We start from the raw sequence: 26,662 nt of genomic DNA, 5'->3' as shown, positions 1-26,662 counted from the left end.
ACCAGTGTCTTGTAAAGCCTCAGCATTACACCCCTGTTTTTGTACTCGAGAGCTCTCAAAATAAATGCTATCATTGCATTTGCCTTCTTTACTACCGATTCGGCTTGCAAATGAACTTTTTGGGAATCCTGCACCAGCACTCCCAAGTCCCTTTGCACCTCTGAATTCTCTCACCATTTAGAAAATAGTCAACACCTTTATTCCTATTACAAAATGCATGACTCCACACTTTGCTATGCGATATTCCATCTGCCATTTCTCAGCTCACTTTCCCAACTTGTCCAAGTCCTTCTTCAGAATCCCTCCCTTCTCTACACCACCTGCCCCTCCACCTATCTTCCTATCCTGCCTACCCAAGTTAGCATTTATTCCAATGGTCTACATTGTCTGTACATACCTTTAGTAGTCACAATTCTTCAAAAGAAACAACAATGTGAAATTCATTGTTGAATGTCAGAGCTAAACATGCATGAGAATTTTGACCGCTAATTATACCCAAACAGTTGGAATCTAAGAGGCAAGTAAGACAAATGGACAAATTTTGCATATCTTCACCAAAGGCAAATCTTTTTTAGTTTACCTGTTACTTTCAGGACAGATGCGAAGTTCCATGTGGCTGAAGGCATCCATCTTTCTACTCAAACGTGCTTTCAGGAATGAATGGAATATATAGGTTTCCAATACCTACAAAATGTAATAAAATGAAATGTAATAAAAGCAACTTAAACAATTGCTTTGCATTTTTTGATCTATCACAAACTCAGAGATTTAACCCTATTTGAATAAGCTCCATTGATTTAAAAGGCTGATGACAATTATCATCCAGATCCCCAAGCTCATCAATTCCATTATTTAGGAAGGTTTTCACCGCTCCCTCAAATCTGTACTTTCCAACATATCAAGGTAAAGATAAAGTATAAAATGAAAAGATTTTTTTTGGTAAATCATGGCAGGAAAATTAGATTTATGTCCACAAAAAAAATGGTGGAGTTGCAGTCAGAGGAAGTCTGCGAAAGTAAGTAGCAAGATAATTAGCTACAGAAATGAACGGTAACATCCTGTTACCAGTTCCCTGTACAATATTCAAGCTGAAAAATTGTAACAGATACTTCAGAAATAACCACAGAGAAATAATGAGAAAAATTAAATGAGGAACAGATTAAATGAATTGATGGTGTTCAAAATAAGTATTTAATTATTTTAACAGTTAAATTATAATGATAAACGTAAATCTCAATAGAGCAAATCACCAGGGATCCTTTACTACTAAATATGTTTCATGTTTTTCAGGTTTATCTTATAAACATTGTAGAAACCTAATCTTGTCATCCAAGAAAAAGCAGATTTGTTTAATATATCAGAGTCAAGGAAACAGGCATAATTAAATTAGAATAGATGGCTGTCGGAGAAAGCAGAATAAATATGAATAATTTAGTTCTAGAAATCTACAATACCAGTATAAAGCTTTCATAATTGCATCGGTGTAACTTTTACACTGTGCGCATTCTTACTTTTTTGTAAAAAGGCTGATCAGAAACTGTTCTGGTCTTCAAAAATTCTTCACTGTTGAAGACACGATACTCATAATTTAAATAGTCTGATACATCCCTGCAATAAAATAGATTTTGTCAATTCAATTCAATCCGGACAAAATTACGAGAGTGTACTTGGAATCCCCCCTGGCAGTCTCCCCAAAAATGTGGCCCCTAAGCCAGGTGAGGCGGCCTATCTCGACCTCATCAGGACTTCCGTGCTGATCAGTTGGTTAAAATTTGTCCCCTGCAGCCGGAGCCAACATATCCGTTCCCATAGCTGACTTTGGAAGCCAATATTTCACCCTCCACCCCCCACCAACCCGAGGGCATGACCTCTGTTGGTCCGGCAAAAAGGATAATCCGGCAAGGCCCTGGAATCAAGGGTGCCGGAAAATACAAGAGAGATACAACACAGAAACAGGCCCTTCAACCCACTGAGTCCATATCAACCACAAAACACTTTTTTTACACTAATCCCACCATAAACTATTTTATTCTCCCCACACTGGCATAAATTTCATCCCTATAGTCTATCACATATCTACATCCAATTTACAATGGTTCACTAACCTACCAACCTGCATATTGTTGGAATGTGGAAAGAAAGCAGTGTACATGGAGAAAATCCAGGAAGAACCTACAAACTCCATACATACATCACAGGAGGTCAGGATTGAACTCCGGTCACTGCAAATGTGAGGAAGTAGCTGTAGAAGCTGCATCATTTTTAGTTTTAGCTTTAGTTTTAGAGATACAGCGTGGAAACAAGCCCTTCGGCCCACCGGGTCCGCGCCGACCAACAATCCCTGCATATCAACACTATCCTACACACACTAGGGACAATTTTTACATTTGCCAAGCCAATTTACCTACATACCTGTACGTCTTTGGAGCGTGGGAGGAAACTAAAGATCTCGGAGAAAACCCACGCAGGTCACGGAGAGAACGTACATACCGTACATGTCCATACCGACAGCCGGGTCTCCGGCGCTGCAAGGCAGCAACTCTACCGCTGCGCCACTGTGCCGCCCTTGAAATTGTATTTAATCATTAACTGTTATCTTTGTATCTGAAGGGTAAGCAGACTCAACATACATAGAGTTCAAGCAAATTTATCCACCAGGACTCTCCTGCATGTTTACTTGTGCTGAACTAAGACCTAATACATTTACAGCTCCAGACATAGTGTGACTCTCAAAGTCACGATTGCCTGTGCACACCTCACTTCACTCAGTCAAACCACAGCAAAAAAATAACACCTTGGGCAAGTTGGACACACAAGTAATGGTATTATTGGTTCAAACAACGTATTAACATTCAAATGATTTGAAACTGGTAAATCCAAAAACACAACTGAGTTGATGGAAGCCACACCCCATTGCAATTTCTGGGCAAGAGACTTTAAAAAAATTTAATTTGAAAAAGTTATGTATGAGTGAATGTTCATTAGTCAAAGGTGATAAAGAATAAAACACGTAAAGTTGCCATTCACACCTGAATATGTTAACAACCAGCACCAAAAATAACTTCTGAATCGTCAAGTTTAGATTCTGCTGCCAATTCCTTCTGCGCATTCGTAAACTTGAAATATCTGTGGAGGATCCTAAATGTGATAATTCCAGATCATAATGCAATTGTAGACTTTCAATCCTAGAAAAAAAAAATCATAAAAGAAATTTATTTTCTAGCAGAAGAATCAAGTTTAGTAAGGTCTCCTTTAAAAAGGATGCATTCTTCAGATATAAACTCAGTTTGACAAGATTAAATTATGCAAGAGATATTTAAAGCTTAATAATTTCAAGAAGTTACGCAAATAACTTTTCTCACTCAACTCAAATATTCATGACAATGAACAAAGTTACAAAAATAGTTTAAACTCTAAGAAAATTGCAACCTATTAAAATATACATTAAAATAGATTTAATTTTCAGTGGTGAACTGAGGATTAAACAAACAACCTTTCCCTTTGAAGTGCAATAGATGTTTAGTTTAGAGGTATAGCGCGGAAACAGGTCCTTCTGCCCGTCGGGTCCGCGCCGACCAGCGATCCCCGTTTATTAACACCATCCAACACCCACTGGGGACAATTTTTTTAAAACATTTACCAATCCAATTAACCGAAGATCTCGGAGAAAACCCACGCAGGCCACAGGGAGAACGTGCAAACTCCGTACAGACAATGCCCGTATTCGGGATCGGACCTGGTTCTCTGGCGCTGCATTCGCTGTAAGGCAGCAACTCTTCCGTTGCGCCACCGTGCTGCCCATGTCATGTCACATTTCTCCTTCCCACCATCCAGAGATCCAAACAGTCTTTCTAGGTGAAGCAGCAGTTGATTTGCACTACTTCTAACCTGAAAGGGGATCTTATAGAGACGTATAAAATTATAAAAGGTCTAGACAAGCTAGAAGCAGGAAAAATGGTCCCAATGTTGGGGGAGTCCAGAACCAGGGGACACAGTCTAAGAATAAAGGGGAGGGCATTTAAAATTGAGGTGAGGAAACTTTTTCACCCAGAGAGTTGTGAATTTGTGGAATTCTCTGCCACAGAAGGCAGTGGAGGCCAATTCACTGGATGAATTTAAAAGAGAGTTAGATAGAGCTCTAGGGGGGCTAGTGGAATCAAGGGATATGGGGAGAAGGCAGGCACAGGTTACTGATTGTAGATGATCAGCCATGATCACAATAAATGGCGGTGCTGGCTCGAAGGGCCAAATGGCCTCCTCCTGCACCTATTTTCTATGTTTCTATCAGTTTTGGGCCTCCTGTACCGTTACAATGAGGCTGAACAAGGTTGAAAACAAAAACACCTCATCTTCCCTCAGGGCACTTTGCAGCCTTCTGGTCTTAACATTGAATTCTATACCTTCAGGTAACTTTACTTCTTTCTATAACAGTCATCCATCTGTGAGATTAGCTCAGGTTTATCTTTTTTTCTATGGTAGTGGTGGATATGCCCAGCATGAACTGCTAGGCATATCTTCCTGCTCAGCATTTAGCAATTCCTATAGTCTTTTGTCTATGTTCTGGCTCTCTAACTGCTTACATTCACTCTTGTTCATAGCTTATCTGTGTGGTGACTCTGGTTTTACTCTATTAGAAACATCCCCTCCCTGCGGATTACCAAGCTTCTTTTGTCTCCCTCCCAATTTTGATGAAGGATCTTTGACTTGAAATGTAACTCTATTTCTCCTCCCACAGATGCTGCCTGACCTGCTCACTATGTCTAGGTTTTTCTGTTTTCATTATTCTCATATAAATCCTGTTTTAGGAGAAATGAATAGTTATGCAAAAAAAGTCTTAAACGGACTGAATCGATGTGAAACAACATGTTCTATAATAATAATAATAATAATAATAATAAGCATTTATTTTATATAGTGCCTTTCCAGAAGCTCAAAGCGCTTTACATAAACAATCATAACATAAAAACAAACAGACAAACTATCCTAACGGAGAAGCGGTGAATAAACAGCGCCAGCGTCCTCTCACGTCAGGGTCCGGCAGTAGACAACAAAAAGCACAGGACACACAGATACAATTTTTACACAAACAGCCATCACAGTGATTGCTCTAGGCACACCCTCACTGTGATGGAAGGTAAAGTCTTATCTCCTCCTCATTTCTTCTCCCGTGGTGCCACGAGGTGATCGAGGCTCCCAACTTTTTGAAGCCCCCACTGGGCAATGGTAAGTCCCAGGGCCGAGCCAAGCAGGCCGATGAAGGTCCTGAGCCCCCACCGGGAGATGGAAAGTCCCAGGGCCGAGCCAAGCAGGCCGATGAAGGTCCTGAGCCCCCACCGGGCGATGGAAAGTGCTGCGGCCGAGCCACGCAGGGCGATGAAGGGCCTGCGAGCGGGCCGATCGTACCTCGCGCTTCAGGGCGGTCGAAGCTGCTACGGCTGGAGCTCCCGAAAGCCGGTCACCAGCCAGGGACCTGCGAACTCCCGATGTTGCGGTCTGCAGGGCCCACGGCCGAAGCCTCCGAGATGGTAAGTCCAGGCCCTGCGACCGGAGTCTTCAAGGTCGATCCCAGCTGGAGGCCGCCGACTCCACGATGTTAGGCCGTAGCGCGAACGGAGACACGACACGGTAAAGGTCGCATCTCCGTTGAGGAGGAGATTTGAAAGAAGGTTTCCACCACCCCCCCACATACACAGAGTTAAAAATAGAACAAAACGTACATTAAACGATGACAATAGACAAAAAACAAAAAAAGACAGAGAGACTGCCGGTGAGCCGCAGCTGCAGAACGTAGCCACGCCCCTCTATAACATAAAAAGAATGCTATAATAACTAAATTCTATGCATATATTTGAAGCTGGGATAAGCAAGTTTTCCCTTCAAGGTGCAGGTGGTACAACACATGCCCCACCATCTTTTCCCTTCCCACCATCCTGCGACTCAAACACAGCCTTTTCAGGTGAAGCAGTGGTTCACTTATGCTTCTAATCTAGTATGCATTTGGTGTTCACAAACACAGATTAGATGATCGCTTTGTGGAACATGTGCATTCATTCTGCAGAGATGGGGGTGGGGTAGGGGGTATGGAGTGGGTCATTGGGGGGAACAAGATGGACGCGGAGCTGCCCGCCCGCAATCAGGGGCTCCACTCTCCTCTCGCTTCTCTCCTCTCTCCCCTCGCTTCTCTCTCCCCTCCCCCACAACCGCAGCGAGTAATCCCAGCTCGGCTAGGCCATAGCCGCGCTGCCCATCTCCAGTAGTCCGGTGCTCCCTCCTCCTCCCTGCACGCTTGGTAAGTGGCTTTCGCCGCCAAAGGCTCCACGGAGGGGACTGGACGTGGGGGCCGAGTGCGTGGCGGGGAGGATGGGTGTAGGAGGGGGGTCAGGGTGGGGGGGGTGGGGGAGAGTAAGAGTGGGGGGGAGGGGGAGGGTGGGAGGAGAGAGTGGGGGTGGGAGGGCGAGTGGGACTGGGGAGGGGGACAGCGGAGGTGGGGGGAGGGCGGTTGGTGGTGGGGGGGAAGAGTGGGGAAAAGGGGGGGGGTGGGGGAAAGGGGGTAGGGGAGAGTAAGAGTGGGGCTGGGGGGGGTGGGGAAAGGGGGGTAGGGGAGAGTGAGAGTGGCAGTGGGGGAGGAGAGAAGGGGCGGTGGGGGAAGGAGAGAGTGGGGAAAAGGGGGGGTCGTGGGGAAAGGGGAGGTGGGGAGAGTTAGAGTGGGGGTGGGGGAGGAGAGAGTCGCCTCCTCAGTCACACCCTCTCCCCTTCCCTGCCCCCCCTCCACTTTGTCTAGTCTATCTTATTAAAAGTCAGATCTTGTGTATGTATGAATATATGTATATGTATATATCTGTGATTCGGCTGATTACGGCAAAACGGTAAACCGTAGCGCCTCGATTTTTGCGCCGCCTTAATCACCACGCGGACAGCTGCTGGAAAATGGTTTTTTAATTTAATTCGGTCGCATATTTTTTAAGTGACAGAGGTTTTAAAGCGCTGCCCCCCCTGATTTATTGAAGGTTTTCAGGGGGGCGCTGTGGTGCGGCTGTGCTCAGTACGCATGCGCGGTATCTCCTCACTTGTATATATATTTCACTGATTTCGGCTGATTACGGCAAAACGGTAAACCGTAGCGGCACAATTTTTTGCACCGCCTAATCACACCGCTGGACGCTTGCCGAAAATGTTTTTTTTTATTTAATTCGGTCGTATATTTTTTAAGTTACAGAGCTTTAAAAGTCAATACTTTTTTTCTCTCAGTTATTTCGGCTGATTTCGGCAAAAACGGTGAACCGTAGCGCCACGATGTTTGCACCGCATTAATCACCACGCTGAACGCTGCTGGAAAATGATATTTTTATTTGATTCGGTTGTGTATTTTTTAAGTTACAGAGGTTTTAGTAAAACAAAATTAAAAAACAGCCGTTTTTTCAATTGCCTTCAGCGTGTGACGTCAAAAAGCTCGCGCAACCCCCCTCCTACTGATTTATCGAAGGCTTTCAGCGTGGCGCTGCTGTGCGTCTGTGCGTATGGGCTCACCTCTCCTCTCTCCCCTTGCTTCTCTCCTCTCTCCCACACCCGGGAGACCATCTCCCCGCTATCCCCCCCCCCCCCCCCCCCCCGGACCTTTCACTGATGCGCTCCCCACCCCCCCCCCGGACCTTTCACTGATGCGCTCCCCCGCCCCCCACGGACCTTTCACTAATGCGCACCCCCCCCCCCCCCCCCCCGGAACTTTCACTGATGCGCTCCCCCCCCCCCGGGACCTGTTGGTGCTGGGGGCAAGAGAGAGTAGGGGAAAGGGGTGTGCTGGGGAAAGGGGGGAGAGTAAGAGTGTGTCTGGGGGAGAGAGAATGGTGGCGGGGTCTGAGAATGGGGACTGGGGAGGGGGACAACAGGGGTCGTCCGGAGGGGGCTTGGTGGTGGGGGAAATAGGGGTACTGGGAAAAGGGGAGGTCGTGGGGAAAGGGGGGGTGTGGGGAGAGTAAGATTGGGGTTGGGAGAGGAGAGAATGGGGGGTGTGGGAATGGGCCCAATGGGCCCTCTTCGCTAGTCTATCTTATTAAAAGTCAGATCTTGTGTATGTATGAATTATATGTATATGTATATGTATATATCTGTGATTCGGCTGATTTCGGCAAAACGGTGAACCGTAGCGCCACGATTTTTGCACCGCGTTAATCACCACGCGGTTCGCTGCTGGAAAATGATATTTTTATTTAATTCGGTCGCATATTTTTTAACTTACAGAGGTTTTAAAGCGCTGCCCCCCCTGATTTATCGAAGGTTTTAAAGAAGGGGGCGCTGTGGTGCGGATTTAGTCTTCATTGTGATGTCACAATGCCCCTGTGAGATGAACTCGAGCTGACCCCCCTTCCCCCCCCCTCCCCCGCGGTATTCAGCGTGTAACGTCACAATGGACAAGCAGCTGCTATTGGGTGTCTACTCTTTACAAAGGTTTTAAATTTACATTTTTTTATTTCTAACCTTTTTTTTCAAGGTCTTCAGCTTGTGACGTCACAATGCTTGTGTGAGATGGGTGCTACATTGTTACGAAAAGCACTTACAGATCGCCGTGAGAAGCACTAAGTAACCGCGAATGTTGCAAAAAAAGCACTGATCGTTTTAAAGTGGTGTTTTTTGTTATTGCAAGTCAATTAACATACACAGATCAGCATGGGGCCCCTATGCTCGTGGGCCACCGGGGCAAGTGTTTCGAAAAAAGCACTTAGAGTGTGTCTGTGGGAGAGAGAGAATGGGGGGGGGTCTGCGAATGGGGACTGGGGAGGGGGACAACAGGGGTCGTTGCGGAGGGGGCTTGGTGGTGGGGGAAAGAGGGGTACTGGGAAAAGGGGAGGTCCCCCTTCCCCCCTCAACACCTTCCTCCCCCCTCCTTCCCACCTCCATCCCCACTCCCTCCCTCCCTCCTCCCCCTCCCTCCCCAACTCCCTCCCCCCTCCCTCCCTAACTCCCCCCCTCCCTCCATCCCCCACTCCCTCCCCCCCTCCCTCCACCCATCCCTCTCCCCCTCCCCCCTCCTTCCACCCTCCCTCCCCCCCCTCCCGGTTACAATGGAAACCCTACGAGGACGGGCCCAACGGGGAAAGAGGGGTACTGGGAAAAGGGGAGGTCCCCCTCCCTCCCCCCTTCCCCTCCTCCCTCCCTCCCTCCCCCCTCCCTCCCTCCCCCCCTCCCTCCACACCTCCCTTCCTCCCTCCTCCTTCCCTCCCTCCCCTCCTCCCGGTTACAATGGAAACCCTACGAGGACGGGCCCAACGGGGAAAGAGGGGTACTGGGAAAAGGGGAGGTCCCCCTCCCCCCTTCCCGCCCCCCTCCCCTCCCTCTCCCTCCCCCTCCCCTCCTCCATCCACACCTCCCTCCCTCCCCCTTCCCTCCCTCCCCTCCTCCCGGTTACAATGGAAACCCTACGAGGACGTGCCCAACGGGGAAAGAGGGGTACTGGGAAAAGGGGAGGTCCCCCTCCCTCCCCCCTCCCTTCCCCCCTCCCTCTTCCCCCTCCCCTCCCCCCTCCACACCTCCCTCCCCCCCACTCCCCTCCCGGTTACAATGGAAACCCTACGAGGACGGGCCCAACGGGCACACTTGCGCTAGTATATTACTAAAACTCTCATCTTGTATGTATGTATGTTGTTCCCAAAATACAACCAAAACGGTACAGGATAGTGCATAAATTTAGGCCCACCTTACTCACCATTGGCCTGCGGTGTGCAGTACCAAGTTTCGTTCAAATTGTTGTTATATTTTAAAAGTTATTCACTTTATAAACTTATACTGTGAATGGGCCCGGCAGCCGCGCCTGCGCAGTTGGGGCTCGTTGATCTAATACTTATGTGTTCATCTTGCGTCACAACGGTAAGATGGCCGCCGGATCTGCGCATGTGCAGTTGTGGGAGGGTTGCCAGGGTGGACCGGTGCCCGTCCCAGCGTGCCCCGCGCCTGGCCTTCCTCCTGCGGTGCAGCGCAGCATTAAAGAGGTGAAAGAAGATGGCCGCCGGCAGGACGAGCATGCAGCAGCGCCCTGCGACCGCTCTCCTGCTGCTGGCCGCCACGATGGCAGCCCGGGGCCGGGGTGAGTGGCTCCCTCTCCCTTTTCCTCTCCCCTCCGCCGCCTCCCGCTCCTCACCGTCTGGTGCCCGCATCTGCCCGTTGCCATGCCCCCCGACCAGCGGCAAGCGGGTTGAGGCGGCAGCCATGGGCCTGTAGGGCTTCGGTACTGGTGGAACTGCAGAAGCTGGCGTGCAGCAGCCTGGTGGGTGGAGGCCGCAACCAGCCGCCGCACAGCCCGCTCCGCCTGCTGCTCAGTTACTAAAGAATCTTTAGTGACAACGGGTCATCTAGTATTTCATAAAATTCTAAAGCATTCTAAATTTTGTCTGATTTGCTGATATATTCTCGATGAAAAGTTGTTCAAGAAACCATATTTGTATTTACCTTTGTGCAAAACATTCTGCAGCTTGTGAAGGAATTTCAGGTATACTTGGCTCAGTAGCTGCCAAGTTTGAAAATGTAATTGTCCCTTCATCAATGTTCACCAATATTAAGCCTTCAATTTCCTATTTAATTAGTAACAAATAAACAAGGTTACATTCAGGCATAGTACATAATGTAAAAACAGCCCAAATGATACTGGTCCAAACCCACCGTCTGGAGACATTGTTCACACTTTGCCTTGCTTATACTCTATGCAGAGTCCAGCGACGAAATGTAGCAACAGGTGCAGCGCTATCGGTGGTTAAGTTCAGTTTGTCACAGAATTATTGCCATTTAATTGGCTAAAAGCCAGTTAGTATCAAAACCACTGCCCTTTGCCAGAAATTTAGCTTAATTTGCTGAAATTATATTTAAACACTTTCCATATTTCAATAATTAATCCAATTTACTCCCGTTTGATTTTTTTTGTAAATTAGAGACCAGTTTGTTGGGAACAGGAGAAAGATTTTAACTTCAGTGACAATGAAGACATCTCATTGCATTGCAATCTCATTTTACACTTCATTGCTTGGTAGGCCCATTTCAATGGATAATAAAAACTATCCCAAATGATTAATGACCAAATTACAACACTAATTGCTTTTATTGGTTTTAAATTAGCTGCTTTTCAAACAACTACTGCACCTCACTTGAGCAGCACTCCCTTCTATTTCCCTGCCCAGAACAGCATGGTAACATGAACTATTAATATACTGGCTTGATCCTCAATCCTGCATTTGCCCTTGATTGCAACTGCCAGACTATAGCAAGTCATCGTAGATTGCCTTTCTCCTGTCAGTGGCAGACATCCATCGCAGCACAAATCCCAATATATTCAGGACACCATCCCCAGTACATATCATGTGTCAAACATAATTGCACACTGGTCATTGCATACTCAGCAACAAAGGAACAGGCAAGTTATGCATTGAAGATGCTGTTGGTAGCTCTGTGAGATAAACACTTCATAGAGAATCAAGGCGAGCAAGCAAATATTCCACACCACTCAACCCTGAGACACAAATAATGGCTTCTATTTAGATTTCTGAGTGTGGAAGGTGCAGTTCTAAGTAGATGCCCAAATTAAAGCTAAATACAACAAATCGCATGGGCAGGATTGAATTAGAAATAAATTAGCAAAACATGCTGTCAATCACGATTCCTGTGATTCTCTTATTTCGTGCATATTAGGAATAAGGGAGGAAATGCCAGCAGTTAATTAATGTGCCATTAATGCATTTTAGAGATGATTACTACTTACAGACTTAACTTCTTTAAAGTAATCAATGTGGCAACCCATGAGAAAAGCTGTTGGAGCCATCAAAAAATCCATCATTTCTTTGGACAGGATAGGAACATAGGTGTGTTGCCATTGAAGTGGGTGAAGGTAAAGAATAAAACATTCTGCAACAAGTGTCAGCAAAGCCCAATCAGCTGAAAGAAAGACAATCCTCTGTTCCATTAAAATACATGTCAGGATCTATGGAGTAAAAAGAAAGTTAGAGAAATTGGAGAAACAAGGAAACTTTACTAGGTTTACTAAGGAAAGATACAAAATGCTGGAGTAGCTCAGCAGGTCAGACAGCCTCCCTGGAGAACATGGACAGGCAACATTTCAGGTCGAGACCCTAAATATTGCCTGTCCATGTTCTCCAGAGATGCTGCCTGACCTGCTGAGTTACTCCAGCATTTTGTGTCTAATTTTGAGATATGATCCACTTTAAGCATTTATCAACCACTGTATTTAATTGGGGTTTAAAAATTATTTATTTATATCGAAATAGCTAATAGAGCTATCAACAAAAATTATGCTGGTCATGTTCTATGTTTTGTGCTTTATAGATTACATTTTTTGTTGGGTGAGGTACATTTGAACAAAGCTCTGTGCTTAGCTGAAGGATCTGAGAGTTGTGTAGCCTTGAAATACAATACCATCATCTTTTTTTAAAGTATTAAATCATGCACACAATATTTCAAACACCAATACCATCATGTTCAAAATTTCCTTACATTAAAAAATAACACTTAATTAGCCCCCCCACAAGAAAGATTCACATCTTCTCCTCCAGTTCACAAGAATCAAAGAAAATAGGTGCAGAATCCTTCAAGCTTGTTCCATCATCTGTATTTAATTGGGGTTTAAAAATTAGTTATATCATATAGCTAATGGAGCTATCAACAAAAATTATGCTTGTCATGTTCTATGCTTTGTTCTTTATAGATTACAATAGACAATAGGTGCAGGAGTAGGCCATTCGGCCCTTCGAGCCAGCACCGCCATTCAATGTGATCTTGGCTACATTTTTTGTTGGATGAGGTACATTTAAACAAAGCTCTCTGTGCTTAGCTGAAGGATCTGAGGAAGCTCCTCTTCTGTGGCAGTTTCCCAAAACCTTCAATTTCTCAATTGTTCAAATATTTGTCCATCTCTACCTTAAATTTATTCCAACTCGCAATTTTTCCGAGACAGATGGTTTTCAATCCCTGCTAATCCAATGCTCTGGGCTTTTAACTTATGCACCAGCCTCTTATGAGACACCTTATCAAATGCCTTTTGGAAATCTAAGTACATCTATGGCTCCCCTCTCTCAACCCTTCCCAGGCCAACAATAAATAGTAAACCAACTAGCCTACAGTTCCCCAACTTCTGTCCTCCTCCATTTCTGTACAAGGGACTCATGTTGCTGGTTTCTAATCTTCTGGTACCTTTCTGAAATTTAATAAATTTTGAACAATTTCAACTATTGATCCGCTACTTCCACCTAGCCACTTCCTGTAAAACAATTTTGTGTACATCAAAGAACATAAAAGTGGAAAAAATAAGGAGATACAACTGCATGATGAAGCTTCAGACTAATTACCTGCAGAATACATTTTGGCTTGAAGCAAAGCAAAGGGAGATGAATGTCTAAGTCTGCCACTGGATAATTCGGGTCTTCCCTTGAAGGCAATACAATCAGCAGAGGATTTAGGTTAAATACCTGAGAGAATATACAAAAAGTTTCTAATTATAAAATTATAAAAGTTATTTTAATTGATCAATAATATGAAATATGACATTCTGAATGGCAGGAAAGTTTTCAGCAATGCAAAATGCTGTCAGTTACTCAGACCATGAGCTAATGGGAAAAAAATGCACCTGTATCATACATATGGGGGGGGGGGTTGCTGCCATATGCAGCAGCAGACAGAAGATATGACTGTCCAGTGACCTTTTGTAATCTTGTCGGCACCAGAAACATGGCGACACTTATGTACTACAAAGGTGAGGTCTGCTATATGATTTTACCGGGTTGTATGCAAAACAAGCATTTCACTGTACCTAGGCACATATGACAATAATGTAGCATTGAATTTGGACAGGTTCGTCGATAGGAAATGTTTAGAGGGATACGGGCCAATGTAATCAAATGGGACAAGCTCAGGAAGGCACCCATAACACTAAATTAGGTGAAATCATGAGCTGTTAGGATGATGCAAAGATGATTCAAGATGATTAGAACAATTTGGATGAGTTGGTAAATGCATGTCCGGTTTTGGTATGATGTGGATATTGTGTACAATTTTGGTCTCCTTAGAAAGGATACATTTGCTATACAGGGAGTGCCACAAAGATTCACCATGCTGATTCTGCATTTGGCAGGTTTTTTCTATTAAAAATGATTGGATCACCCAGGTTTCTATTCATTAACATATGGAATAATGGGAGGAGTGCTCATTGAAATGTACAACATTATTGTCAGGGCTTATCAGGCTGGATGCATGGAGGATGTTTTCCCTGGATGGGAGTTCTAAACCAGAGGTCAAAAACTCAAGATATGGGGCTAGATATTTAGGATTGAGAAAAGGAGAAATTACAAAGAATGGTGATTCATTGGAATTCTCTATTACAGAAAGCCGTAGTTGCCAAGTGACCAAATATATTACTGAAGAAGATAGACAGATTTCTCGATACAAAAGACATCAAAGGATAGACAGAAAGGAAGAAACTGGCATTGTAATAGAGGATCAGCCACTCTGGTATGGAATGTTATCAAAATTCTAAATGCTATTTTTCTACGTTTTTATATATTTTGGGGAAATGTACAATGTCTTACCAAATGAAGAGTTCCAGATGGTGGACTGGGCACCAAGGCTAATTTTGCTGCAAACTGTCTCACTTTATGATCAAAATCCAGCTCTTGGCATGTTTTTGCATGCACCATCAAGCTAAAAGAGATTACATACCTTGTAAATAAGATAAACAGATCAACGCAGTTCCCAATTCATTTCTAGTCCAGGCTTTCCTTGCAAGTGGAATCACCAACCACATACAACTTACGTATAAGAGTAGGAAGAGGCCCTATATCCCACAAGTTAACTGGTCATCCTCTAATCATTTAGTGCCTCTACACTAAGTTATATGCTCAAGTAGGAAATTACCTAGATGGGGTATGTTTATAAAGATGGTCAAGCAACTCAATACCTTCTGGGGCAAACCAGTCTGTCAGAACAGCACCTGTGTCTTAGGTCATATCTAACACCTCTAACCTTATATGTCATTATTTCACCGTCAGGAGTTTAAAAGTCACAAATTTCCACCTAATGTATTATTGGGTGAAAGAGATCGAGAATCGCCTCCAGGGAGTAATTAGAGATAAATATTTCATTGAATATTGTCCCTTTCATAATGAGCTCAACCATATAATTGAGTTCTGCTTTGCTTGTAATTGTCAAGCTAGCTATGAGAAGTCACATTCTTTAAACAATTCATGCACACCTCACAAAATCTATTCCTGTATTAGAACCCAACTATGTGAAAGGTAAGTTAAACTAGCGACAAGATCCAAGGATGTTATTGAACGAGGGAGGGGTAGGCTTAGATGACAGAACAATATTAATGTGTTGATAAAATGGGGAGAGAATTGCCAGATGAATTTAATCCTGAAATATGTAATGTCATGCATTTTTGTAGGACATCCAATGGGATATAAAAATGTATGATAGAACACGAGGAAAAACTGAGGAATAGAAATACCTCAGAGTATTTGTCCAAAATCCTTGAAGAAAACAGCACAGCTAGAAAGGAGCTTAAGGCATGTGGGATACTTGCCTTCATTAAAGGGGTAATGAATATAAAAGCAAGGAATTATGGTACAATTATTGGATAGGTCACATAACCACACCAGAAAATAGAGACGGGGTTGGCCATCGGGTTCTTCACGGCTGCCCTCCCCCCCCCCCCCCCCCCATTTAATATGATCATGGCTCATCTACGTCAGCCTTAATTCTCCTTCCATGTCATTTCTTCATACTCCTCTATTCCTCAATTTATCAAATATTTATCCACCTCCACTTTAAACACTTCTAATTATCCAGTTTCCACCACATACCGGGACAGAGAATTCCAGAGATTCACTACCCTCTATGAGAAGAATGGTCTACGTTCTCTCAGTTTAAATGACTGGCCCCTTCTCTTGTTTTTCCATCCCTTTTCATGTGGAGTTCTTATAGGAAGGATGTAGTTGCGCTAGAGAGGGTACGAAAATCATTCACCAGGATGTTGCCCGAGATGGACCATTTCAGCTAGGAGGTCAGACTAGATAGCCCTGACGTTGAGGGAGAAATGGGTGAGTTATACAAAATTATGAGGGGCAAAATAATGTAGATAGTGGGAAACCTTTCTCCTTGGTAGAGCCGCAAGTAGCCAGAGAACATATAATTGGGATAAGGCCTAGGAGATTTGTGGGTTTTTTTCCCATACAGAGGTAATTGAAATATGGAACATACCATCTGAGGGACTGGTGGAGGTAGGTACCCTCACACACTTTCATTTAGATGAGCATTCAAAACCTATGGCATAGAACCCCATATCCAAATATTGGGCAATGGGGTTAATATTGATAGATATTAATGGCTGGGCATGATCATGATGGTCCAAAAAGCCTGTTTCCATGCTTTGTGACTATGACTCTTAGAAGCATTGGCATCCACAAATCTGCAATTAACATAATAGAATCAACAGTAAAAACACATTTCTGGAGGAAGTCAGTGGGTCAGGTAGTATGTGGAGGGAAATGGATAGATTACATTTCGAGTTGGAATTCTTCTTTAGACTGATGGTCAATCTGAAGAAGGGTCCTAACCCAAAAATTGTTTGCCATTTCCCTCCAGCATGCTGCTTGACCAGCTGAGTTCCTCCAGCAGTTTGTTTTGTTGTCAAGATTCCAGCTTCTGCAATCTCTTTTGTCTCAAAAATAGAATAGTTTCAGTTTAAGTCATAAACATGTACTGTATCCGCTGTTCCAGGCTCGGCGATCGTTTCGCTGAACACCTCCGCTCAGTCCGTCTTAACCAACTTGATTTCCCGGTGACCCAGCACTTCAACTACCCCTCCCATTCCCAATCTGACCTTTCTGTCCTGGGCCTCCTCCATTGTCAGAGTGAGGCCCAGCGCAAATTGGAGGAACAGCACCTCATATTTTGCTTGGGTAGTTTACATCCCAGCAATATGAACATTGACTTCTCCATTTTCAGATAGTCCCTGTTTTCCCTCTATATCCCCTCCCCCTTCTCAGTTCTCCCATGTCTTCCTGTCTCCACTACATCCTATCTTTGTCCCGCCCCCTCCCGACATCAGTCTGAAGGGTCTCGACCTGAAATGTCACGCATTCCTTCTCTCCAGAGATGCTGCCTGACCCACTGAGTTAATCCAGCATTTTGTGTCTACCTTCAATTTAAACCAGCACCTGTAGTTTTTCTCCAACACATGTGTTTTTTTGATATTCCAAGCCATGCCATCTTTCAACATATTCAGAGTGTAAAATAAAACGTATGTCAAATAATGAACTGTTAGAAAAGTCTTTCTATTGAACAGGATAGTTAAAAAAAAGACAGGAGGTGCAAATTCCAAAGGTTTCAAATAATCTAAAGGAGCCTACCACTGACTTAATTCAGTCAAGCTTTGATTGCCTTGAGCATATTGCAGGACAACTACCTGAGATCTTGCAACACACCCAGCAGTTAAAATATACAGGGTGTGAATTCAATTCAAAATTAAAATTGTACCTATTTCCTCATGCTTACCTGGAAAGGCAATCCTTAAAGGCTGTATAATAAGGAAATTTGGAGATCACACAGACACTGAAGGGAGCATACAGCGTAGACATCCTTTGATTGTGCACATTCCAATTTGCTTGTCCATGTTGGAAACTGTTTCCTTCCTGCAAATAAAGAATGCATTGTTTATCTTTATTGAAATACAAAGAAAAGCTCATATTTATAGAATGCAAAGAAAAGAATGCCAAAGAAGCAGGCTAAAGCATGGGTATGATGTAACACGCACATTGCAGAAAACATTTATAGAATCATGAAAATTTACAGCAAAGATTGCTGCTAATCCTACTTCCTAGCATTTGGACACAGCCTTGTGTGGGGTCATCAAGTAGTATTTTAAAATGGTTGCAAATGTTTTTATGTAAAGAAACTACAGTTGTGTGTAAATGTACAATTCCAAAGAAAGCAAGGTCAAAATGTGCATACCGAGAACTATGACTACTGGAAAAATCAGAAAAGAGGTCAGTCATGCCAGATTAATAATTATACTCCAGATCTCTCACTTTCATTGATATGATATCCTTACCAGTAATGGAACCTGAATTTTTATCTTTCAAAAAACACTTTAAAATGGGCTACGTCCACAACTGCAACATATCTCCTATTTCCAAAATATCTTGTTTTCAGCTTTTCAGAACATGACCACCATGAACTTTTAGTCACAGTGGTAACTCCAAACCTTTTTTGAGGTAATTAAATAATTGAGACCACAAGCAGACCTCAGAAAATAAAAAGAGGGAAGTAAAAATGCAATTAAAACAGTTGAGGGGACTGTATCCTAATGTTAAAAAAAGTGATCTTTTACTGGGTGAAACCAACCTCCGCGATCGAAATAATTAGTAAATATAAATGTTTAAAAATAATTAAAATTAAAAATGAAGAGGGCATTTAGAGAATTTGACTGGAAATTTGCTAAATAAAATTGCAAAGATATGTTAAAGATATTTAAAATAAGGACAGTTTTTGATAAGGTTAAAAATCAGGAAAACTTCCTGCGGGCAGTAGTTAGAAAAAAATTAAACTAAAAATAGCAAAGGAACAGGGGTGGATTTTTTTAAATTCCAGAAAGGAATAATCAATCATAACGAATCTGAAAAATAAAATATTAACAGATGTGGGGAAAGGTCATGTTGCAGCACCTAATTAATAGCTCTCTATTACCAAACTTAAATTGATAATCTAAAACATTTGCTGGCATATTTTGCAAACTTTTATTTTCAGTTTTATCTGTAGGAATTACCAGGTATCAGAATGGGGAGATCACCCCAGTTATTCCTTTTCTCTGTAAGAATGTTTTACTTATACATAAAAGTGGTAGCTTTTTACCTTTTACTCCTCCTTTTCTCATCTTATCAACCCTTATCAAACATCAACAATTCCCGATTAACATGATTAGCATCCCGACTACTGGTGCTGTCTGTACGGAGATTATATGTTCTCCCCGTGACCATGGGGGTTTTCTCTGAGGGGCCTGATTCTGCACTGCATCTCTCAACTAAACTAATCCAATATCAGTTAAATTAACCAAAAAACACCATCAAAATTCTGCAGTATGCTTGAAATCTAAAATAGAAAATGTGGGAAATACTCTGCAATTCAGGTACCACATAAATAGAAAGACAAAATTGACAATCATTTCCATTTATACACAAGAAAATAATCCATTTTGCATGTTGTTTTGAGAAAAGCACTGGAGGAAATAGGAAATAGCCTAATGATAGTTCCTCTGGAAATCTGCAACTGACAATCTACACATCATTTTTCCAAATTAAATAATCATTACAGTATTACCCAAGTGCTGGAGTAACTCAGCAGGTCAGACAGCATCTATGGAGGAAATGGATAGATGACAATTCAATTTGGGACCCTTCTTCAGATTCTGACAGGTCCCGACATGAATCTTTGCCTGTCCATTTCCGCCACAGATGCTGCCTGACCCGCTGAGTTACTCCTGCATTTTATGTTTTGCTCAAGATTGCAACATCTGCAATTCCTTATGCTTTCAATTATAGTATATTTTATATACCTCAATAAGCCTGTAAAACTGTACTGCCACACCATAAGTCCTTGTTCCAAAAACATCTGTGAACACCAAGAAATGATAGCGGTCCTCCTTTGCTTCAGTTTCTATTTGCAATTCTCCTAAAAATGAAAGAAAAAAGTATTCTGCAGGAAAAAGTACCATTCTTAGGCAGATTTATTAAACCCCTCCCCTGGCACACATACAGTCTCATAATTTATATATAAACGTGCCATCAATCATGCAGTTAAACAATGGGTTTCTCATTGTTCAAAATATTTAGCTTGACTAAAAGGATTCTGATGGTTCTTTTTTGTTTGTTCAATTTGTTACAAAGTATAATTTTTCTTCAAGCTTTATTGTCAGTAGAACCATTTGTTATCTTCCTGAAGCGTGAATTCATGCCCATATGATTGCCAATTGTTTTTAAACCATAACTGTAATGTTAACAAGACAATAGAAAGTCTGTAATTTTGATCTAAATAAACTTTGGTTATAACTGCAAAATAAACAAGTGGAAGCAATGCAGTCTTGATGGCACACAAGAACATGTACCTCAGCATGCCACATATTTTGGGTTGAATTCTTTACATCCAAGCAAGGCAAGCTCAAGAGAATAAAAGTGATCTTCAAATATAAACAACTTACCTGGGAAACATAATTGAGGTAGTCCCTGGAGATCTATGTTACTTGGAATGCTAAACTCCTCACTCTGTGACTCTATGTGACCTGCATTTGCATTGGTTACGGCAGGATTTGTGTGCTTCAATTCCTTTTTCTTTTTGAATGAGCGCCGTCTAGAAATTCTTGTAAAACTTTGATCAGAATTACCAAACCGACTGTCCTCTTTACTAACAAAGGGGGGAACATGAACCGATCGAATCTCTGGGCTAAGGTAACAATGTGATCGAATACCATCTTTCGGGAAAGCCTGAAGAGAGAGAAAGAAACTAATGATATATGGAAGCATACTGCAAGTATAACTGATAGTACTAAAGGACAATAAATATTGTTGACATTAAATCATAAAATAAATGCTGTTTTTTTTAATACTTTGCGATGATATTTACAAGAGGATAGGATAGATTATTGGATTAATGATCAGGAGATACGACTTCAAACTCCATTAATGCAGCAGGGGAATTAAAAAAATAAAATACAGAATTAAATTAATCGGGATCACTGTACAATCATAAACTGGTTTTCCATTTATAACAAACACATTTCCAGAAAACCTCCCATGTACATTTCACAAATATTTATCTTTGTTTGTGAACAAGAGCTTTGCTACTTGCGAACAGTACCGAGTGTAAGAAAAGGGTGTTTAACTGGGCACTATGGGAAGTTTAGTTTAGAGATACAACATGGAAAAAGACCCTTCGGCCCACCGAAAGAATGCCGACCATCAATCACCATTTAATGGTTCTGTTATCCCACTTGCGCATCTACTCCCTACATACAAGGGGCAATTTACAGAGGCCAATTAACCTACGAACCCACATGTATTTGGAGTGCGGGAGGAAACCATGGAGGCAAAGGGCATGGGTGAAAATAAATCGCAGGGCAATAGAATAAGGGGAGTGTAATGAGACTGTTTGAATTGCCTGGTTGGGGGCTGGAATAGACTTGATGGATCAAGTAGATTGAATGGGCCCTCCAAAGGTGGCCATACGTAACTATACTTGCTGCATATGTTGGAAGATTTGACAAGCTTGAAAATTGCAGCTATGGCGATTTCTGTCTAAAATTATCCAGAGTTAAAGATTATATAATATTTAAACAGTAGCTTGAATTACAAATAAAATACAAACTATATAACTCCAGGATAAGCGCTCAACTAAGAAAACCAAGCCCAAAGCCAAAGTACTATCTAACTGAATATGCCAACTTATGCTGAGGACAATAACTACCTCCATATGCAACAAACAGCTACCTACATGTTAACTAGCTCATTAAAAAAAACTGATGATACAGATCATTGTATATCATTGGGGTTATCAAGTGGGCACCTCCCTTCACTGATATTTCATTGAGTTAGGCCCACGACACCTTGGGAAGGCTCAACAGTTAGTTCTGGCATTCCTGAACAACCCCCCCCCCCCCCCCCATCCCCTGCCACCTCAGGAGATGCGACACCTGTCGCACCTGTCGAGGGACCCCGACAGTCCTTTCAGGTTCGGCAGAGGTTCACTCGCACCTCCTCCAACCTCATCTACTGTATGTGTTGTTCAAGATGTAAACGCTTATACATCAGCAAGACCAAATGTAGACTGGGCAATCGTTTCGCTGAACACCTTTGCTCAGTCTGCCTGGACCTGATCTCCTCTTTGCCAAACACTTTAATTCCCCTTCCTATTCCCACACTGACCTTTCTGTCCTAAGCCTCCTTCATTGTCAGAGTGAGGCTAAACGCAAATTGGAGGAGCAGCATCTCATATTTCACTTGGGCAGCCCAGTGGCATGAATATTGTCTGAATCTCTCCCAATCTGAAGACGGGTCTCGACCAAAATCATCACCCATTCCTCTCTACTGCCTGTTGCGCTGAGTTACTCCAACACTTTGTCTATCTTTGGTTTAAACCAGCATCTGCAGGTCCTTCTACACGGTATTAGGCGCTCATGTTAAGACCAAGCAGCATGGAAAGAAATAGTACAGGAGTTACCGATACCCAAGGGTGTTCCGTCTTTAAGATTATTTCTGGGTCTTACATATTATTGTCTTGAGTCTTTCGAGGTTTAGGCAGGAAAAGCCAGATTTTTATAGACAGTGAACGCGAGAAAGCCTTCAATATTCTTAAGGAATTCTGGACTTTCAGAAAGGCTTCGACAAGGTCCCACATAGGAGATGAGTGGGCAAAATTAGAGCACATGGTATTGGGGGTAGGGTACTGACATGGATAAAAAATTGGTTGGCAGACAGGAAACAAAGAGTAGGGATTAACAGGTCCCTTTCAGAATGGCAGGCAGTGACTAGTGGGGTACCGCAAGGCAGTGCTGGGACCGCAGCTATTTACAATATACATTAATCACTTAGATGAAGGAATTTAAAGTAACATTAGCAAATTTGCAGATGACATAAAGCTGGGTGGCAGTGTGAACTGAGGAGGATGCTATGAGGATGCAGGGTGACTTGGACAGGTTGGGTGAGTTGGCAAATGTATGGCAGATGCATTTTAATGTGGATAAATGTGAGGTTATCCACTTTGGTGGTAAGAACAGGAAGGCAGATTATTATCTGAATGGTGTCAAGTTAGGAAAAGGGGAAGTACAAAGAGATCTGGGTGTCCTTGTTCATCAGTCACTGAAAGTGAGCATGCAGGTACAGAAGGCAGTGAAGAAAGCTAATGGCATGTTGGCCTTCATGATAAGAGGAGTTGAGTATAGGAGCAAAGAGGTCCTTCTGCAGTTATACAGGGCCCTAGTGAGACCGCACCTGGAGTACTGTGTGCAGTTTTGGTCTCCAAATTTGAGGAAGGACATTCTTGCTATTGAGGGAGTGCAGCGTAGGTTCACTAGGTTAGTTCCCGGAATGGCGGGACTGTCGTATGTTGAAAGACTGGAGCGACTGGGCTTGTATACACTGGAATTTAGAAAGATGAGAGGGGATCTTATTGAAACATATAAGATTATTAAGGAATTGGACACACTAGAGGCAGGAAACAAGTTCCCAATGTTGGGGGAGTCCAGAACAAGGGGCCACAGTTTAACAATAAGGGGTAGGCCATTTAGAACAAAGATGAGGAAAAACCTTTTCACTTAGAGTTGTACATCTATGGAATTCTCTGCCTCAGAAGGCAGTGGAGGCCAATTCTCTGGATGCTTTCAAGAGAGAGTTAGATAGAGCTCAATGATAGCGGAGTCAAGGGATATGGGGAGAGGGCAGGAACGGGGTACTGATTGTGGATGATCAGCCATGATCACATTGAATGGCGGTGCTGGCTCGAAGGGCCTACTCCTGCACCTATTGTCTATTGAAAAGCTACTCACATCTACATCTCTGAAATCAATCAACCTTATGTAGGATTTCTGACTACAATGTGCAGCCACCCTGGTCAGTTGTTAATAAACCCCTTTAAAATAAAAAAAAGCACAGTAAATCCTCATTTTAATGGATCCCTTTATAACAGGTTTTAGTTATAGTGGAAGGACCTGCCGACGCCACCCCCAGCTCACACTGCCTCCATTCCACTCACAGTCTCGGCTTCCGACGCCATCCACAGGTCGCAAGATGCACAAACAAGCCCTTCTTCACATACTGCACGGTCTGTTTGACACGGCTGTTGTTGCGGCTCACATTTTAGCCCCAGGGGACAATGCTTTCTTCGGGCTGCTGCTACGACAGGACATGCTCGGTCACCATGGGGTTCCCTTCCCTCTCACCTGCTGCTGCATCTTCCTGTTGGCCACTTTGTCCACTCGGCCTCTCTCTTTCTCTCCCCATTCCCCCTATTGCCACCTCCTTCGTCCTCTCCCCCAGAGTCACCGACATACCCCACATTGGAAGATGTTGGCAATTGCGGTGGAGAAGGAGAAGGCGGCAGTGAAGTGGACAAAGCCATGGGAGAAGGAGGAGGTGGAAATAGCATTGGGGCGGACAAATTGAAGGAACAAACAACAGCTGGTGAGAGGGGAAGGAGCCCCACAGTTACTGAGCACGTCACGGCATTGGTAGCGGCCTGAGGAAAGCGCTACCAGCCAGGGGCTACAATGTGAGCCGCAACAACAGCCGCATGAACCGGTGAAGAAGGGCTATCTGGTAGGGACAGCGGCATCAGGGCCTAGTTTTAAGGTGAAACATAAAGTGCTGGAGTAACTCAGCAGACAGAATCAGTTCGAAGAAGGGTCCCGATGTCACCTATCCATGTTCTCCAGAGATGCTACCTGACCCACGAGTTACTCCAGCAGTTCGTCTCCTTTTGTGTATTAACTATCATCTGCAGTTCTTTGTTTCAACTACATACAATAATTAATACCTTACACGGTTATAGCAGACATTCGGCAATAACGGACATTTCTTTCTCCCCCCCCCCCCCCCCCCCCCCTCCATGGTCTGTCATTGGGGGTGGGTTTACTGTCCTGGATTTTGTTGCTCTGAGTGCACAGAAGGAATAATTTGCTGCAGGCTATCAAAAATAACTTAACTAACAAAATAACAATTTAATTATCCTATGAATTGAGCTTTCAAACAATTTGAATTGCTATTAAAGAAATATTGGTTTAAAATAATAGAGGGATATAGTGAAAGTGCAATTCAAAATAGTGTTATAAATCTTGATCTTTGAACACAATTATAATGAGCAACTATCAGAAACCTGATTAAAAAAACCCACAGGAAAGCCATTCTCATGGTATCAGGCACCTCCAACATAAGAGTGAAAATATGATCGCCACTGACTAGGAATAAGTTACATTAAGCTGTTTAATCATAATCATCAGAAACAATTTTCAAATGAAAAAATAACTTGCCTGGCAAATTTCCTTCAGTTTTTCATGTGATGCTCCCACAACTACACATATTTCCAATATTCCATTAGGTAGAACATCAGCCATAACTGGTTTGTCTTCTGTGGTCCTGTTAATGAATTATACAGGAAAGAGAAAAAAATTAAAAACCAACAGTAATTTACATTAATCAAAATCTTCATCAAGTTGAAAACAAATAATGTTAAATATACAAAAATACAGAATAGCCATAATCAAGTTTAGAGATCAGCAATAAATGCTGTATTTCTTGGCGATACCCAAAATAAGAATAAACAGGAAGTTACCAGTTCTAATAGCGACTAAAAATGAAACTGTCAAAATCAAAAAAGACAAGTCATGCAATCACATGGTATAGTGATCCCCATGATTAAATGTACAATAGTATAGATACAAATTCAGTGTTTTAAGAAGGGAGCGAGGCAAAAGAAAGGAAAGTATAGGCCAATTAGTCTGACTTCTGTGGTCAGTAAATTTTTTGAGTCAATTATTAAGGATCGGGTTTCCGGGCACTTGGAAGAACGTGGTAAAATAGGCTAAAATTAGCATGGTTAAGTTAAGGGGGGGGGGAATCTTGCCTGACGAATCTGTTGGAATTCTTTAAGGAAGTAACAAGCAGGATAGACAAAGGAGAGTCAGTGAATGTTCTTTACTTAGATTTTCAGAAGGTCGTTGATGAGGTGCCACATGCAAGGCTGCTTAACAAGATGGTGCCCACAGTAAAGATGGACACAAAAGACTAGAGTAACTCAACAGGACAGGCAGCATCTCTGGATAGAGGGAATGGGTGACCTTTCGGGTCAAGACCCAAATATGCACAAAAAAAATTCACCTTAAAAGACACACTGTATTTTGTAGGATTTGAAATAATATTTGCTGTATTTAAAATATATTCAGGTTTCCACAGTAATTAAATTCTGATGCTGCAAAATATGTTCACATTTACCAAAGAAGCTATCCTGGAGTTGATTTCAAACCTCAAGATCAATCTTCAGTGTATAAAAAGTAACTAACAGCCTTAAATTTGCATTCTAATGTACATATCACAACGACCAATATAATACAATAACTTTATAGACAATAGACAATAGACAATAGGTGCAGGAGTAGGCCATTCAGCCCTTCGAGCCAGCACCGCCATTCAATGCGATCATGGCTGATCACTATCAATCAGTACCCCGTTCCTGCCTTCTCCCCATACCCCCTCACTCCGCTATCCTTAAGAGCTCTATCCAGCTCTCTCTTGAAAGCATCCAACGAACTGGCCTCCACTGCCTTCTGAGGCAGAGAATTCCACACCTTCACCACCCTCTGACTGAAAAAGTTCTTCCTCATCTCCGTTCTAAATGGCCTACCCCTTATTCTCAAACTGTGGCCCCTTGTTCTGGACTCCCCCAACATTGGGAACATGTTATCTGCCTCTAATGTGTCCAATCCCCTAATTATCTTATATGTTTCAATAAGATCCCCCCTCATCCTTCTAAATTCCAGTGTATACAAGCCCAATCGCTCCAGCCTTTCAACATACGACAGTCCCGCCATTCCGGGAATTAATCTAGTGAACCTACGCTGCACGCCCTCCATAGC

At 43.0% G+C, this 26,662-nt stretch overlaps 1 protein-coding gene across 7 annotated transcripts in view; it reads right to left on the bottom strand.

Moving 5' to 3' along the window:
* LOC144592689 (DENN domain-containing protein 3-like) overlaps positions 1 to 26,662 on the bottom strand; it is a 132,010-nt gene that overhangs the window by 50,374 nt on the left and 54,974 nt on the right. For all 7 annotated transcript variants that reach the window (XR_013547165.1, XM_078397506.1, XM_078397510.1 and 4 more), the window contains 11 exons: positions 25,061 to 25,166; positions 20,243 to 20,525; positions 19,601 to 19,716; positions 17,545 to 17,681; positions 14,577 to 14,688; positions 13,341 to 13,460; positions 11,741 to 11,959; positions 10,441 to 10,562; positions 3,030 to 3,185; positions 1,512 to 1,608; positions 581 to 684 (listed from right to left, as the gene is read on the bottom strand). Coding sequence is in view for 6 of the 7 variants with exons in the window: in XM_078397506.1 (XP_078253632.1) it covers positions 581 to 684; positions 1,512 to 1,608; positions 3,030 to 3,185; positions 10,441 to 10,562; positions 11,741 to 11,959; positions 13,341 to 13,460; positions 14,577 to 14,688; positions 17,545 to 17,681; positions 19,601 to 19,716; positions 20,243 to 20,525; positions 25,061 to 25,144 (1,550 nt within the window). In the remaining variant the exon portion in view is untranslated. The remainder of the gene's footprint in view (positions 1 to 580; positions 685 to 1,511; positions 1,609 to 3,029; positions 3,186 to 10,440; positions 10,563 to 11,740; positions 11,960 to 13,340; positions 13,461 to 14,576; positions 14,689 to 17,544; positions 17,682 to 19,600; positions 19,717 to 20,242; positions 20,526 to 25,060; positions 25,167 to 26,662) is intronic.

This window comes from Rhinoraja longicauda, chromosome 4 (genome assembly GCF_053455715.1).
Source record: "Rhinoraja longicauda isolate Sanriku21f chromosome 4, sRhiLon1.1, whole genome shotgun sequence".
NCBI lineage: Eukaryota > Metazoa > Chordata > Chondrichthyes > Rajiformes > Arhynchobatidae > Rhinoraja > Rhinoraja longicauda.
This window is presented reverse-complemented; position numbering and strand designations above follow the sequence as displayed.